The sequence below is a fragment of the Cydia fagiglandana genome, chromosome Z (genome assembly GCF_963556715.1).
Source record: "Cydia fagiglandana chromosome Z, ilCydFagi1.1, whole genome shotgun sequence".
NCBI classification, from domain to species: Eukaryota; Metazoa; Arthropoda; class Insecta; order Lepidoptera; family Tortricidae; genus Cydia; species Cydia fagiglandana.
The window spans coordinates 41,960,001-41,975,164 of NC_085959.1; the positions used below are offsets into that span (position 1 = coordinate 41,960,001).

The window sequence follows — 15,164 nt, forward strand, 5'->3', positions numbered from 1 at the left end:
AATATTGCACAAGGTTTGTTTTATAAAGAAATAAATGAATGAATGAAAGTATCTTTTAACCCCTTGACTGCCAAATACAATGTCGACAAGATTCACTACGCGCCGCATACGATAGACGTGACGTTCAAAGGGTTAAGGGAAATCAAGTGTCTAACAAGTTAAAAAGAATTGTGCATGTGATGTGACAATATTGTAATAATATTGTGATGTAACATATTTCAGCGTTACCCAAACTTTATACTCGTACCACTCTTAGAGCCAGACCCTCAATTTATACAAAAAAAATCCCGGCTGTACTTTTAGGCTCTCAATTTCTAAATTTTTTGCGACGATGTTACATTCGCCGACGTGATAACTCCAAGTCATGTGACGGAACTGCTCAATGATAAAATGTAACCGTATCCGGTGTTCCAGATCCTGTCCCTGTGCTACAACCTGTTCACCATTTGGCTGGAGCAGTACTCGCCGTCGCCGGGCGACTTCCCCCCGCCGGAGCGCGAACCGGACAGCGCGCCGCCGCCCGGCTTCCGCGTGCTGGCGCAGCTGCACGAGCAGACCGACCTGCTGCGGCTCACGCTCGCCACCCTCGACGAGGTGCCCGCCATGCTCGACCAGCAGGAGGTGAGACTCCCCACTCCGGCGCTGCCCACACAGCCTTCGATAGCTGAGCTGAAATCAAAAGTTTACGTTAGAGAATTCTGTTACTGCAAAACATAAGGCGTCCCTTTTGAACGGCCTGGGATTTGTTTTATATGGGAAACGTTCTTGTTCTAAACTCTTCTTCCGTGCCACTTCCCATCATTTGGGGTCGGCTCTCCTCGTTCCAACGCGCCAGGACGGTCTGTCCCGGGTTGTTGCTGCGTTCTTGCTCGAAAGTGTTTCTCATATTAAATGCTGATATTTTCTGAGAACTGCACAGCTCTAGCCTAGAGTCACAATACTTCTTAGAGTTTACTCGCACGTATTTTAATCAATAACCATGTGTGTATGTTGTAGCAATACCTGGAAGAATGCATGAGTCACGTGTTGACGATACTGGAGCGCGCGCTGTCCCTGGAGCGCGCCCTGGTGCGCAGCGCGACCGAGGCCGGCCGCTCCGTGCTCGTGCTGGGCCTGTCCAAACTGATTCTGGGTAACTTATATTTTTCTCTATGTATTTTCATAATCTAAGATGGTGGTAATATAAATCAATTCATTATTAGTAGTCGTATTCTGCATCGTTAGACTTAACCCTTGAAATGTGGATCGAACGGTCAAACAATAGATTTTTGTACTACTATATATGTATATATCTTGGACAGTGACAATAATGTAGGATCTCACAGGCATTTATATTGATAAAGTGACACAGAATAGTACATTATTGTCGAGGCTCGGAAGTAGCTACTTGCAGGCTGAGGATTCGTTTTAAACGGACGACCTTGGGAGTCCGTTTAATTGAATCCGAAGCCAGCAAGTAGCCTTCCAGCCGACTCATATATAGTGCTTTTCTCAAAAATGGTGCAATAAATATAAATATCATAGAAATGTTTTACAAAAGCAACGTTCTTACGTATACATTATCACAGAAAAAAGCCCTTGCCGCCTTTTCATTTTTTTAATAAAAAAATAGAAGTGTATTTTTCTGCCGAAAATACGCCAACCTATTTGAGACAGCTAAATAGTCGCGGTACTAATAATCTGTTTGGCTGTTTAATGGGCCTGTGCCTTCATTTGATATGGCCATTTCAACTTTTAAAAAGTAAATAATGGAATTTGTATGCAACATTGCAGTCCCGAAATCGAGACTGCAATGTTTTTAACTTTTTAATTTTTGACTGACCATAAACTACGCGCTTCGCGACCTATTTTTTAGACGGCAAAGTCGCCTTTGCCGTCCATTTTTGAGAAAATCAATTTTCCTGAGTGTATAGGAGATATGTTACAGAACCGGGCCCGAACGGCAGCGACCGGCTGACGCAGGTGTGCCTGGTGCTGGCGCACAGCGCGGCGCTGCCGACGTGCGCGGCGCGCGCCGCCGCGCTGCTGGCGCGCGCGCTGCTCGAGCCCGCCGCCGCGCGCCATCTGCACGAGCACGCCAGCTACAGGGCGAGGGAGATACGGTCACTATCACTTATCTATTCTCACTAACAACACTCCTTCAACTATTACTATAACCATTAAGCAAACACATATGTAACTTCGTATAAGATGAATAAAGTCTAAGAAAAAATACATGCCTCGGAAATCAAGAAAAAGTCATTCCCGGATAGATGGCACACACCTTTGGCCTAGTCTCGGTTAGATGACGTGACGACACCATTTCATATTTAACAATTTTTACACATATATTATATCAGTGAATGAACATGGGTCAAAATGATATAAAAATAATAAAATCATTTATCCATATATATTCATTTCTTTGATAATTTTATACGTGTTTATTTTGAGTTATAGTCGTGTGTCGATGGATGGCAGTAAATTTACAGTGCCTACAACATTTACTATGACAGGACCCCTCTATACTATTTATTCTTATTGCTATAAGGTTCACGAGTCGTCAATTAATATAATGCCGCGGAATAGGGTCGTTCAGAGCGGAGTGGTGAGTGGCTTGACATTCCAACTTGCACTTATGGCCACTTGCACCATTCCACTAATCCGGGATCAACCCGTTAAACCGTTAACCCAGTGTCAAATTGTACTGATAATCATGGTAGGTAACTCCAGGTTTAACCGGTTAACCTCAGGTTAGTTATTTCATAATCCGGATAAGATTTGTTAATGGAGTCGCCATTGCCGGATACAAGAAGCAGTTAGCAACCTGAAGACACTGGAAGCTGGGGTGGCTAGATTAGTGCTACTTCGTTTTTCACGTAAAATAGGCACAATGGTTGTCGACTTACGAAAAATGCCCAGTAAAACTAACTAACCTTCCTCAAGAATCACTCTATCGATAGGTGAAAACCGCAAAATCCGTTCAGTAGTTTTTGAGTTTATCGCGAACACAGACATATGCGACGGGGGAGTTTATTTTGTAAGGTGTAGTGATTCCAATAACATAGTTTAATTGCAGTCATTGGTTCGTGGAGTGCCTGGACGCAGACGAGTGGCCGGGCGCGGCGGGCGCCGGCGTGCGCCGCGCCAAGGAGCTGGTGCTGGGCGTCCTGCAGCACACGCTGCCCAGCGCCGCGCCCAACCTGGCGCACCTGCTGCTCGGCTACCACAACCACGAAGACGTAAGCGTTACTTCTTCACACACACACACCCCAACTGTCACGCGTACAAAGGCGGCCACGAAAGCGCTCAAATAAAATTAATATGGGATAATCTTATGCTAATCGACCTAGTCCCACAGTAAGTTTTGCCAATTAGTGTAACATAGACTTTGTCTTGGAGATAATTGGAGATAAAGACAGAGATGTCTTTATCTCCAATTGCTACGAATATGAAAGAGGTACCTGAACAAACGTGTCAACACAAACGAACAGTAGTGCTGAATGTACGCAGTTAGAGGTTAGGTTAGAAAAAACACAATGATAATCCACGAAATAGGGGCCCTCATGTGGTTATCACATGGATAAAGATTACTTCATGTGCCAGTTGTGTAGTTGCGTGTTCCATTTTCGATAACTTCTGGGTGTGGCGCGGAACAATCATTTCATGACACGGCAGCCATGCCATGCGCCATAGAATATGATAACACGCCTACCGCGTCATCAGCCATGTGTAAAAAACATTGATGACACGGCAGGCGTGTCATCAGCACCGAGTCGGTTAAGTTAATGCGATAATATTGTTTTCACCACACCAGCTCGGAAAGGCTTACTTTGCACTTCAAAAACTGATAGCAAAGTTGCACTTTATTCACATGGGAGGCAAAGTAAACAAATGCAATTTTTGACTTGTTTTCTTATGTTTTCTGGGAGAATTGACTTTTAAATGATGATATTGGATGGTAAATATTTAATAACATTCATTTGAATTTGATTTGGTTTGATTTTGTTTGATATTTTACATTTAATATTTGCTTCGGGTCGGTGTGGTGAAAAATGTTGTGTTTCACTCGGGGGCAAATTTTGTTTAACCCTCGTGCTTTGAAACCCTCGCAACACTCAAGATTCCATTTTTCGAACCACTCGCTACGCTCGTGGTTAAATTTTGGAATCTTTCGCTTGCTCGGGTATCAATATTAGCACGAACGGTTAAACAACAACTTTGCCCCCTTGTAAAACAAATAACTATTTTCTACTCCCGTACTTTTATTTGTCATTGAAAGGGTCATGCACACACTTTTAAAACCCTACCTTATAGTTGTCAAGACAAGTCTTTTAGTCTATTCCCCAAAAAAGAATTTGTGCATACACACAGTATCTTTTTGGCGATTTTACGATAGTTCGTGTAATAACCACTTAAAAAATATTAAATGTAATACAGTGTTGCCAACCTTATTTTATATGTCATCTCTGACAAATAAGTGAACTATAGACATGTTTTTTTTTAATTTCATTCATTCATTCTTTTCCCGCCCGTACCACCCATTTTTGCTACTTCTTGAATTAAAAAGATTTGTTAAATTTTCAATTTTATTTCAAAGTAAGTGCTTGGTCGTAGAAAAAGTATTGTATGCAACGTTGTTTAATTGAGTCAAAAAATACTAGGGGCGTCTTTATTAACAATTTTCGGCTTCGCCTCAAATTGTTACTCTCGCCACTCGCCTTTTTTGACCTTAATCTTAATGACTCTTAAACAACGGTTGCATAAAATACTATAACCATATTGTTACCTGTAGATATCGCGCAGCGCGCTCCACGAGCCGGGAGTGGCCGGCAGCCCGCGCACCTGCTTCCACTCCGTGCTCGACATACTGGACGCTCACATCGCCGGCCAGAACACCCACGAAAGGTAATCTAACCACACTATAATATATGCTACTAACGGAAAACCTACCAAGGTCTGCACTTCTAGCACAACTGGCCGCGACAGGCGTGAGAAGTGACAGATCGGCGCGACTTGGCGGCTTGTCGCGTGTTGGCAGCACAACTCACGCGCGAGAGCCGCGACAAACTCGCGATCAGGTGTCACTGTCAGAAAATGACAACGATCGCGACTTTGAACTAAAATCCGTAGCACAACTGGCTATTTTGAGACAAAATATTCTCTCGTCTTTATGTCAATCCGCGAGTCGAAGTCTACGCGACTTTATAACGCGACTCGCTCTCGCGGGTGGTTTGCTTGTACTTTTGTAACTAAACTCATGATAATTATAACTTAAAAACAAGTTTCATATATTATGTAATAATATAATTTGTATAATTACTTATTGCCCTAAGGAATAAGGAAGTATGGAACAATCACTAAATGCGCTTTACGCACTCTTTTATATTGATTATGCACGGTGATACCTACAAGTACCACAACACACCCATCATGTTTACAACTTTAATTTCAAACAGCTAGTTTGTAGGTACTCAATTAAGTAATTAGGTACATACATATGTAGGATTTTTAAATTTCAATTCAGGTTCGTAAGTTTGTAAAAGTAATCCTAAGACTTCCTTACACAAAACTTTCATCAACCTAACAACGGAGCCCGCTTGCTTGTACATAAATGAAGCCGATGAGGTGGGTAGGTACAAATGTTCAAAACAAACTATCCAACTTATTAAGTAAGCCATAGTCTTAGTAGTAATATTTAGGATCACGGTTAGATGTCTAATTTCAACAATCTCTTACTATTTAGGTACCGTTTGGAACCTTCCTCGACTTCAACAAAACATACCTACATGTGGCCTGTGCCCGCTGCATCGTACTGTAACAGAATGATGTAATACGTGGCTATAACAGGATCATGTCCGGCTCAAAATCATGCTTTGTATGAAATATTATCAGTCATCACCCACTAAACCATTCCGTCCCCTGCCAACACCAAACCGTGACGTGACTGGACCGAGCCGACCAACAACATTTTGAAGGAGTTATTACGCTCATGTCATAGTCTGCGTAGGTAGCATAGGTACGGTTATCATATGGTCTACCATATTGAAACTCCTCTAGATCAAACCCGTGTTCTAGATGTTTCACTTCATGTTTGACAGGGCCTGATACGATCATGCTATGATACGTTGCTGTCAGCATTAGGTATGAAGTGGGCATTGGGGAGCTAATTAATCATGGCTTCTAGGAGTTCTAGGTACTTACCTACCTACTTTATTTTTGTTCTTTTCAGGTAAAAATACAGGAGAGAAAAAAAAACAATATTTAAATTAATAGTATATTGCTTTGCCTTATATATTCTTGCAATATTCGACTTCTTATTATTAAACCTAATATATATTAACATCTAGAACCACTATAGAGAAATTGTAAGAATCTTCTTTATTACCCTTGAAAAGTATTTTCTCTCTTCCTTTTTCTTCGACATGCGGCGTAGGACAATTAAATATCACCCTGGAAAGAAAATTGGTTTATAAACAAGACAGTAAAATATGGTCATGACTTCATCGAGGACTATGAAATAAGCTTCTCATATCAATTTGTCAAATCATAAACAGTTAGGTACACAGTACACACACATGCCATCCATTATTGGCACAAGAAAAACTATATGAAACTTATTTGAGAGTTACTGTGGCAGCTTAGTGTACGCCATAACCATTAGGGTTATTATTAATAGTTCACTTCGTCGGTGGTGTTCTTAAAGCTAAAGCGCTTCTCACATCTTAGTTAATTTAGAAAAGGGGACAGCTCCGCGTTTGAAACCTACAAGCTTGCCTAGTGTGTTTCTTTTCCTGAATCTCCACTTCGGGTCCCGTTGGCACGTTCCTGTTAATAATATTTTCCTTTCGGTGCTGGGATATCAATCGTGTCTAGGATAATGCTGAACTAATTCTGAAAAAAAAAAACACAATTTACAATAGGAATATGAGAACAAACCCAATAATAGCAATTCCATTATTATAGTTACTTACAAAAATATTTTATTTAAAAGGTTTATTAAACAGAAATTTTTAAACAATATATATTTTAAGGAATATTATCAATATTAATTATATAAGGCTCTATTACTTACATTTTTTCATATTTTTCCCGTAATTAAATGTTGACAAAATTTGAAAGTTCCTTGACTTTGACAAGAAAAACTTAACCATCGACAAAAAACTAGATTTTTTACCACCAAAGAACGAATGATTTAGCGCATCCCTGGTTTCCGATTCAGTGTTGCCACTTGCAAATATCGATTTGTTTAGACTTTGATTTCGCCGGGTAACACTGACGAGTCGCGCCGCGACTTTGAGTTCTCTACGCGGCTGTTGCAGTCGCGGGTACAAGTTATGCTACGGAAATCGACAGATTTGACAGCCGCGGGAATGGCGACTCGAGTCGCGGTCTAAGTCGCGGATGCAAGATGTGCTAGAGGTGCTGGCGTGTTCGGCATTGACGCAATAACTCCTCTTTAATTTCTCATCTATAAGGTACCGACCATACCACACCTGTCTTAAAGTTTGCTGCGTAAACTGTGCGTCAACGTATTTTCAGCAGCAGTGCGGCCTTGTCAGGCTAGTTGCCTTTGGGTAGCTAAAAAAAGAGCTGTGCTTTTACCATTTAATAGAATCAATTTAGGAATTCTGGTGTAGCCAGAAATATAAGCGGTGTTCTCTATACAGATACAATAATGGCATAACAAAATTGCATCAATCATAATATTGAGTATACATAATTAGATTAGTTATTTGACACGTAGCAGATGTTGATAGTAGTGTTGGAATGATGCAGGCAAGCAGACGACCTGATCGAGAGCTGCTACAGGCTGGTGTACTGGGTGGTGGCGCGCGCCAACACGTCCGCGCCGGCGCTGCGGCTGCTGCGCGCCCGGGACCACTTCCTCTCGCGACACGTGCGCGCCACCACCAACCTCCAGGTATATACTGCACTGTCTAATCTTAACCCGCGCGCTTTTCATATTATTGTTTTACTGAATTACAGATGACGTATCGTAGTATCTCTTTATTTGGCTGCCATTTTAAAGTTCTTATACTTAAGGCCGATTGTGTTTCGTTCCCATTTGGTCTACTTTATCATTCGACATTTTAAACTACATAGTTACTTGACAGACCGCTTGTGTTTGATTTCAGACGGCGTGCGTAGCAACCCTGTCCTCCCGCTCGTGGGTGCTCCGCGCGTGCGCGAGCGAGGTGGGGTGCGCGTGCTGCGCGCGCCAGCACGCGGCCATCAGCGCGCTGCTCCGCGCGCTCGCCGCCACCAACCGCCCGCAGGTACCCACCACTCCACCACCTAACATATCAAAATCAATCAAAATCAAATCAAAATATACTTTATTCATGTAGGCCTAGCAACAAGCTCTTATGAATCGTAATTAATCTTAATCTAATTATCAGAGCAATTTATTGATGTTAATATTATTCCATAATAAAATTGGATTATTATACATGTCAAATTTCACAAAAGGACCGTCAAACATTAAAAAAAAAAATTGTATAAAAAAATACTAGTCTAGAATTTCTAGAATAAAATCTAAATGTCAAAAAAAGCATAAGTAACAAACAAGTAGATAATATTACATCGGAATATCCATTTCCTCATCAATAATCAAATATACCTAATAAATAAATAATCATTTCCAATAACAATTAATCCCACGTTGTATTATCATTCATGTAGTCCTGTGTGGTATAATAAGCTTTGGAAATAAGTTTACGCTTTACATAATTCTTAAATTTATTAATAGATAATTCAGTAATATGGTTTGGAAGTTTATTATAAAATCTTACACAATTACCCATGAATGATTTTTTAATTTTATGGAGCCGAGTGAAGGGCACTGCGAACTTATGTTTATTTCTAGTATTAATATTATGGATTTCACAATTTTTCCTAAAATTTACAATATTTTTATGTACATACAGATCATCAGAGTATCAATATTGATCAATTTGTAAAAAGAATTCACTTTTACATTGAATACCATTGTTTTGACTAGCTATCTTCGGAAGCCGGTGTTGCTCGAAGTCAGCTATTAATTGACATGAATATAATACGAATTAATTTTATTGATATTTGATAGGAATGGGAAGGCGAAGGCTGTTTACTACGGAGGTGCCTGAGCGCCCTCCCGGTGTCCGCGCCGCCCCCGCCGGAACCGCAGTGGGAGCTGTTCAACCCCACGCTGCTGGCGCAGGCCATAGCCAGCTGTGATATACCTGCAGGTAAACACCTACATCCTTATATGACTACAGTATTCCTCAAACACGGCGACTTCAGGCTGACAGGTGTCATCATCATACAATTTTTAACCTGAAAACGCCAAATATCGCAAAATTGTAGATCGGTTTTTCCTAGGATAGCGGTGCCGTCATATAGCGGCCGTACCCATACTAAATAATACGGCTAAATATAAATGGCGTAGTATTTGTATGGAGATGGCCGCTATATGACGGCGCCGCTATCCTAGGAATCTAGAGCATTAGCGTACCCTCCCTGTTTGAAAAATACTATAACGGTGAACCTTATATTCTATCCAATAAATAATTATTTGTATCAAGTGGGAAATCAAATTTCAACTCATTTCATCGAATAGCAAAACTGCTGTTAGGTGACTTATGTATTGATATAGGTATCATTTATGAAATTGTAATCTTATTATTGAATTTGGACTAATCAAGTTTTGCGTAGTAAAATAAACAAAATTGATTAGTAGACCTCACATGAAGAGTATCCGGATTGAAACAATACCTGTGACGGAATCCAAAAAAATATTCTCTTAAATCTGCATAGTGTGTATCGTGTAATGTATATATTTTGTTATGTGGGACTCCAAATCAAGTTAGTCAACCTTTTGTAGGCCCATCATCGAAGCGCATATCGGTGTCGCGCGTGCACGCGCTGCTCGCGCGCGACCTGGCCGCGCTGCCCGTGTCGCAGCCGCAACGCGCGCTAGTCTCGGCCGAGATACAGAAGGTATGCCACTCACCATCCTTGTCGAGACACGCTTACAAAGAGAGAGAGAGAGGTATAGGCACTGCTAATGTCATTGTCATTGGTAGGGCACAGCACAGCGGAAGTTATTCCAGATCTAGAACAGACCCCAACTGGGGAAGTATATTACATCCACCTTACAGAAAACCGCAGCCAAATAACACTAGACCCCACTCATAGTGTTGTGTTCCTGCCTGTGAGTACCTAAGGTTGTCGGAGCTCAACGAGGGTGCCAGGTGTTAAGGTCGGAAACGCGCATGTAACACCCCTGGAGTTGCAGCCGACTATATGCTACGGAGACTGCTTACCATCAGGCGGGCCGTATGCTTGTTTTCCACCGATGTAGCATAAAAAAACACTTGGCGATGTTTGATGTTTTTTTTATTTTGTTAAACTTTAGACTCATTTGACTATAATTGCAGGTCCTGGACTACGTGACGGAAGTGAACAAGCAGCGCAACCTGGCGGCCACGCTCACGCACTACTACGACTCGTGGCGGCAGCTCACCGAGATCATCTTCTGCGTGGTGCCCCAGGACCTGCTCACCCTCGACGCCAAGAAGAACCTCCTCATCAGCATCCTGCAGGACCTTCTCAACAAAATACCCGACGCAGACCCGCCTGTCATACCACAACTGGGAGTACTGGCCTCCGGAACTGTGCTCTTGCTCCTAGTCAATCTAAGACACTGCTATATCTTGCAAAGGAAGGAGTCCAACATGAAATCCTCAGACTTCGACACTACGTTCTTCGGCTCGAGCCAGATGCAGACCAAATCTCTGCCCCTCAAGTTCATCCTACACAAAATCCTCTCCTGGATCTTCGTGTCGGGCGACCAGTCTCAAAAACTCAGAGTGAACTTGTACGGGGCGCTGCTCAACTTCTTGAATATAGTGAACATGAAGCATCAAGACGAGGAGGACGGCCAGGACACGACGTACGTGAGCCGGCTGGACGCCTCGCGGGTGCGGCACAGCAAGGAGGAGTCCTCGCTGAAGACCATGGTCATCGATGACATTAAATATTATGGCGTCAATCTGTACAGTATTATAGGTTGGTATTTTTTTTATATCTTCTTTCATTTATTTTGTTTGGGAGTCATCGCGTTTGGTTATAGATATAGATCGCCTTTTCCCACTTAGCTAAAGCTTCTGGTTCCGATTGTTTGAAAATTGAAAGTCATTTCCTCAAGATATGATTTATGATATGAAGCACAGAAGATATATTTGTCTGTTTAGGCGCGGACTGCGTGCGAGCCGGGCACGACGCGTGCCGCATGGTGGCGCTGGCGTGCATCGACTCGCTCATCGACATAGACCCGCGCACGGACTGGATCGACGCGCTCAGCAACCAGGGCCTGCTGCGCGCGCTCATCGACAGCCTGCTCTCCATGGACGAGGGGCTTCGCGAGGTCACTACACAATACACACACGTAGAACTCATTACAATTGAAAGGATATTCATACTAATCTGCCAATGCCTATTCCCATATGCTGAAGTAACGAATCAATTGAATAGGGCGTTTTTATAGTAAATTAATTGTTTCGTATATTTGCTTGTAATAAATTAATGTAATGTAATAATGTAATTTAATTGGTATGTGTATACCTTATTAAATTTAAAATTTGTATGCCTGTCGGCGAAACATAGCGTTCTCAAATACTTTTTGTACCTATCCAACACTGTTACCTATGTTTACAAATAAATAATTTGTCTTGTCTTCGTTTTTAGATTTATTCACAAAATATGTTTTTAAAATAATCCCTTTTGGTAGATATATAAAATAAACCACCAAATATGACTTGGTCACAGGCTGTGGAGCCCAACCCGAAGTCCCTCCGCGTGATCTACCTGTACGAGTCGAAGATGGCGCTGCTGTGCCGCGTGGCGGGCTCGGCGGCCGGCGCCGAGGCGCTGCTGGCGCACGGAGCCCTGCAAGCGCTGGCCGAGCTGACCGCGCTGCGCAGCCACCCCGACATACACGCCCCCAGCGAACAACAGTTCGTGCCCGACCAGGCCGACAGGTAACATTGACCTACGTCAAGGTCAAATCACTTCATACGAAACAGTATTATTTTATTAAAAACCTAAGTTTGACTGGCTTACGTCATTATCTAGTTTCTACTTTATAGATATCAACGAATTAAGATTTCTTTACCTTAATAAGCATACCTCGGGGTTTTGGATGCGGGAATGTTTAATACTAGCCAAAAACCTAGTTTAAACTGTGAAAACTAAAAGTATTTTAATGTTTTCTAAGCACATTTGGAGCTTACTACCTATTTTTAATTGAGTTTGGCAACTAATGTACAATAAACAAATTTATAAATACACGAATTCATTTTCGCACCCAAAACCCTGGGGTACGATAATTAGACAAAATAATATTATTTTAAAATTTCCAGATATCGTCAAATCCTGATCCCGGCCCTGGCGCTCTGCGACGCGTTGCTGACCACCCTGGGCAGCGAGAATGAGAGCTGCGTGCATCTGATCATGCATCTCCTTTACACCAACGTGGAGTGCATGGATATGGTTCTACGGTATGCGCGATTTTTGGCCTAGTTTCAGACAAACTCAACCGCACGCGTTTGCATAATAAATATATACAGGCACAGAAAATTAGAATTTCGCGCCTTTATCTACTGACAAGTTGGATGTGTTTCAATAAATTCTTACAAGTGATGTTTCTCCAGAGCCGCCCACCCCACCTCAGCCCCGGGCCTGCTGACCGAGGTGGAGTGGCTGACGTCGGTGCTGGCGCGCTGCTCCGCGTGCCCGGCCTTCGCCGCCGGCGAGCTGGCGGCCGAGCGCGTCGCGCGCACGCGCCCGCTGCTCGCCGCGCTGCTGCCGAGGTTCCAGCGGGCGCCTACTGCACCAGACCTGGACCTCACCACTTACTACCGGGTACAGTACCCCGCCTGTTACTAGCGGCCCTGTTGCCGAGGTGCCACCGGCCACCAGTTACCCCAGACCGCGACATCACGACGTACCACCGGGTACGGATCTCGCCTGCTGCCAGCGACCCTGTTACCGCGGTTCCAGCCCCTCCGGCTACCACATTCTTGTACTACTTTAATTATCAATAAATGTTTACTATTATCCTCTAGCACCTCTACAGAAAAAAAATACAGTAAAATCGGAATCAATAATCTTAACGTTAGTTGCTATTAATACCCACTAAACAACTGTTATTGAATTTATAGTGGCAGTAGTAGAATTTCTGTAAGATTGCCTTATAATATAGTTGTATTATCCTTATCTATAAACTTATATCCAGATCGTGTGCAACATCCTGACATTCACCCGCAACACCGTGGAGTCGTGGTTCCTGAACGGCGAAGCCCCCGGCCCACTGCCGCCGTACACAGCGGTCCTAACGCTCCTGCAGGACTCCGTGTCGCACGCCCACCACAACAACAAGGCGCTCACTACCACCCTGCATCGGTTAGGTACGTATTACCTCTTCAACTCGACGGAGTGGCAGCTGACTACACGGAAGTTCATTAATTTCATTATGTATCGTACTTAATCACTGGAGAAAAACTTGGTATATTTTGTTGACTCACGGTAAGACAATCAAGTGAATAATTATTTCATCATGAAATATCAGAAGTCATGATTCGGTGCATCGATGTGTAAGTTTGCAAAAAGTTGGAATGTTAACGGAAATATCAGGAAAATTTGACGAGGGAAGTGTACAATTTTAATCCCAGGATGAGAAGTTTCCGTTATTATTTCATGTGAAAATTTCGCAATTATGTAAACATTTTGTCTGAACATCGGTGTGTGTAGGTCTATCACGGTTGTTTCTTGTACTGATTTGACATGCTTTTTCCCAGACATGCGGGCGTTGCTGCCCTCCGGGGACTGCGGCGAGTCGGGCGCGGCGCGCGCGCGCTCGCTGCGCCGGCAGGTGCAGCAGTGCGCGCACGCCGCCTGCCTCGCGCTGCACCTGCTCTGGAGGATGGCGCAGTGCTCCAAGCACCGAGCTGACGGTATCTACATATATATCATTGTGTGATGAATATAACTCAAGATATGTTATAGGCGTTCCAATATCAAAGCGCTTACCTTCCAACAAATTGTAAAAATAGCCTTTAGTCGCACTTGAGCAAGCGAGATATGTGTACGTGCTGCCGCTCACCGAAAGAGAAAGAAGCTCATGTTTAACAACGAGTATGACAAAGAGGACTGGAATGCGAAAATTAATCAAAATTAAATGTAATTATTTTTTGTGCTCCATATGTACGAGTATAACCTATCTATAGTTATATAATATCAAAGCTTGTACACCTAATTTTCTTGCCGGACTCGTATGAGCAACTTCCAAACTGTTAATTCTTTTAAAGCTTTATGATTAAAGCTCAAAGTTTTACAGTTACGTTTTGAATGTATTATGATCAATAGGCTACAGATGTTGTTTCGTTGCAGCCCCCGCCCTGAACGGCACGTGGCAGACCGCGCCCGGCATCGTCCCGGCAGAGCTGCGCAAGGAGCTGGCCGCCACCTTCAGCGAGCGGTTCACGCAGAGCCTACTCGACTGCGCGGAGGTGGGTCATGCTCTTGTCACCTCACACTTTCAACATTTCATTACAATCGTGGCCGTCGTTGGCTCAAACTTCAGAACTCGGTTGTGATGGCTTTCTTTTTGCACACACCAATCTTTAAGAGGGAAGAATAAATTGCTAATTACTAACAAAACTAGCTACTACTAGCTAGCTAACTACTGGGAGAAAATGGTTTCCACTAAATGAATCTTAACCAATCACTTTGATTTTGTTGATTGCTTCAGAATAATATAGGTTTATTTAAGTTTAGCTTAAAAAAAATTGCTAATTTTGAAAATAGGAACACCTATAAACTTACCCCCTTATTCATAAAACTTTATGGGCCTAATTTAGTTAAATTATGTTTTATCCTTTTCTTACAAATACAAAATGACGGATAAAGACTAACGATTACTAGCTAATTGAGGCTTGTGACGCGGTTATGAATAAGGGTAATCTTGCATTGTGTCTATGACGTAATAAAAACACGGAGAAAGGAAAATATTTACAAGTGGAAAAACATTTTCTCTTTTTGTATGGACGAGTACGTAGTATGCGTAACCCTCTTATGCGTAATCGATATATTCCCGTATAAATAACTAATATAGTGATAACTGATAACGGTACAGCCCGAAA

The 15,164-nt window shown here is 42.6% G+C and overlaps 1 protein-coding gene across 1 annotated transcript in view; it reads left to right on the forward strand.

Annotated features, from left to right (window-relative positions):
* Positions 1–15,164, forward strand: part of LOC134678138 (nuclear pore complex protein Nup205) — a 32,094-nt gene that overhangs the window by 13,431 nt on the left and 3,499 nt on the right. The window contains exons 18-34 of the mRNA XM_063536589.1: positions 415–621; positions 997–1,132; positions 1,928–2,102; positions 3,059–3,221; positions 4,775–4,887; positions 7,759–7,903; positions 8,118–8,258; positions 9,068–9,209; positions 9,845–9,960; positions 10,401–11,031; positions 11,217–11,389; positions 11,791–12,002; positions 12,384–12,521; positions 12,675–12,885; positions 13,259–13,430; positions 13,821–13,976; positions 14,413–14,531. Coding sequence (XP_063392659.1) covers positions 415–621; positions 997–1,132; positions 1,928–2,102; positions 3,059–3,221; positions 4,775–4,887; positions 7,759–7,903; positions 8,118–8,258; positions 9,068–9,209; positions 9,845–9,960; positions 10,401–11,031; positions 11,217–11,389; positions 11,791–12,002; positions 12,384–12,521; positions 12,675–12,885; positions 13,259–13,430; positions 13,821–13,976; positions 14,413–14,531 — 3,150 coding nt within the window. The remainder of the gene's footprint in view (positions 1–414; positions 622–996; positions 1,133–1,927; positions 2,103–3,058; positions 3,222–4,774; positions 4,888–7,758; positions 7,904–8,117; positions 8,259–9,067; positions 9,210–9,844; positions 9,961–10,400; positions 11,032–11,216; positions 11,390–11,790; positions 12,003–12,383; positions 12,522–12,674; positions 12,886–13,258; positions 13,431–13,820; positions 13,977–14,412; positions 14,532–15,164) is intronic.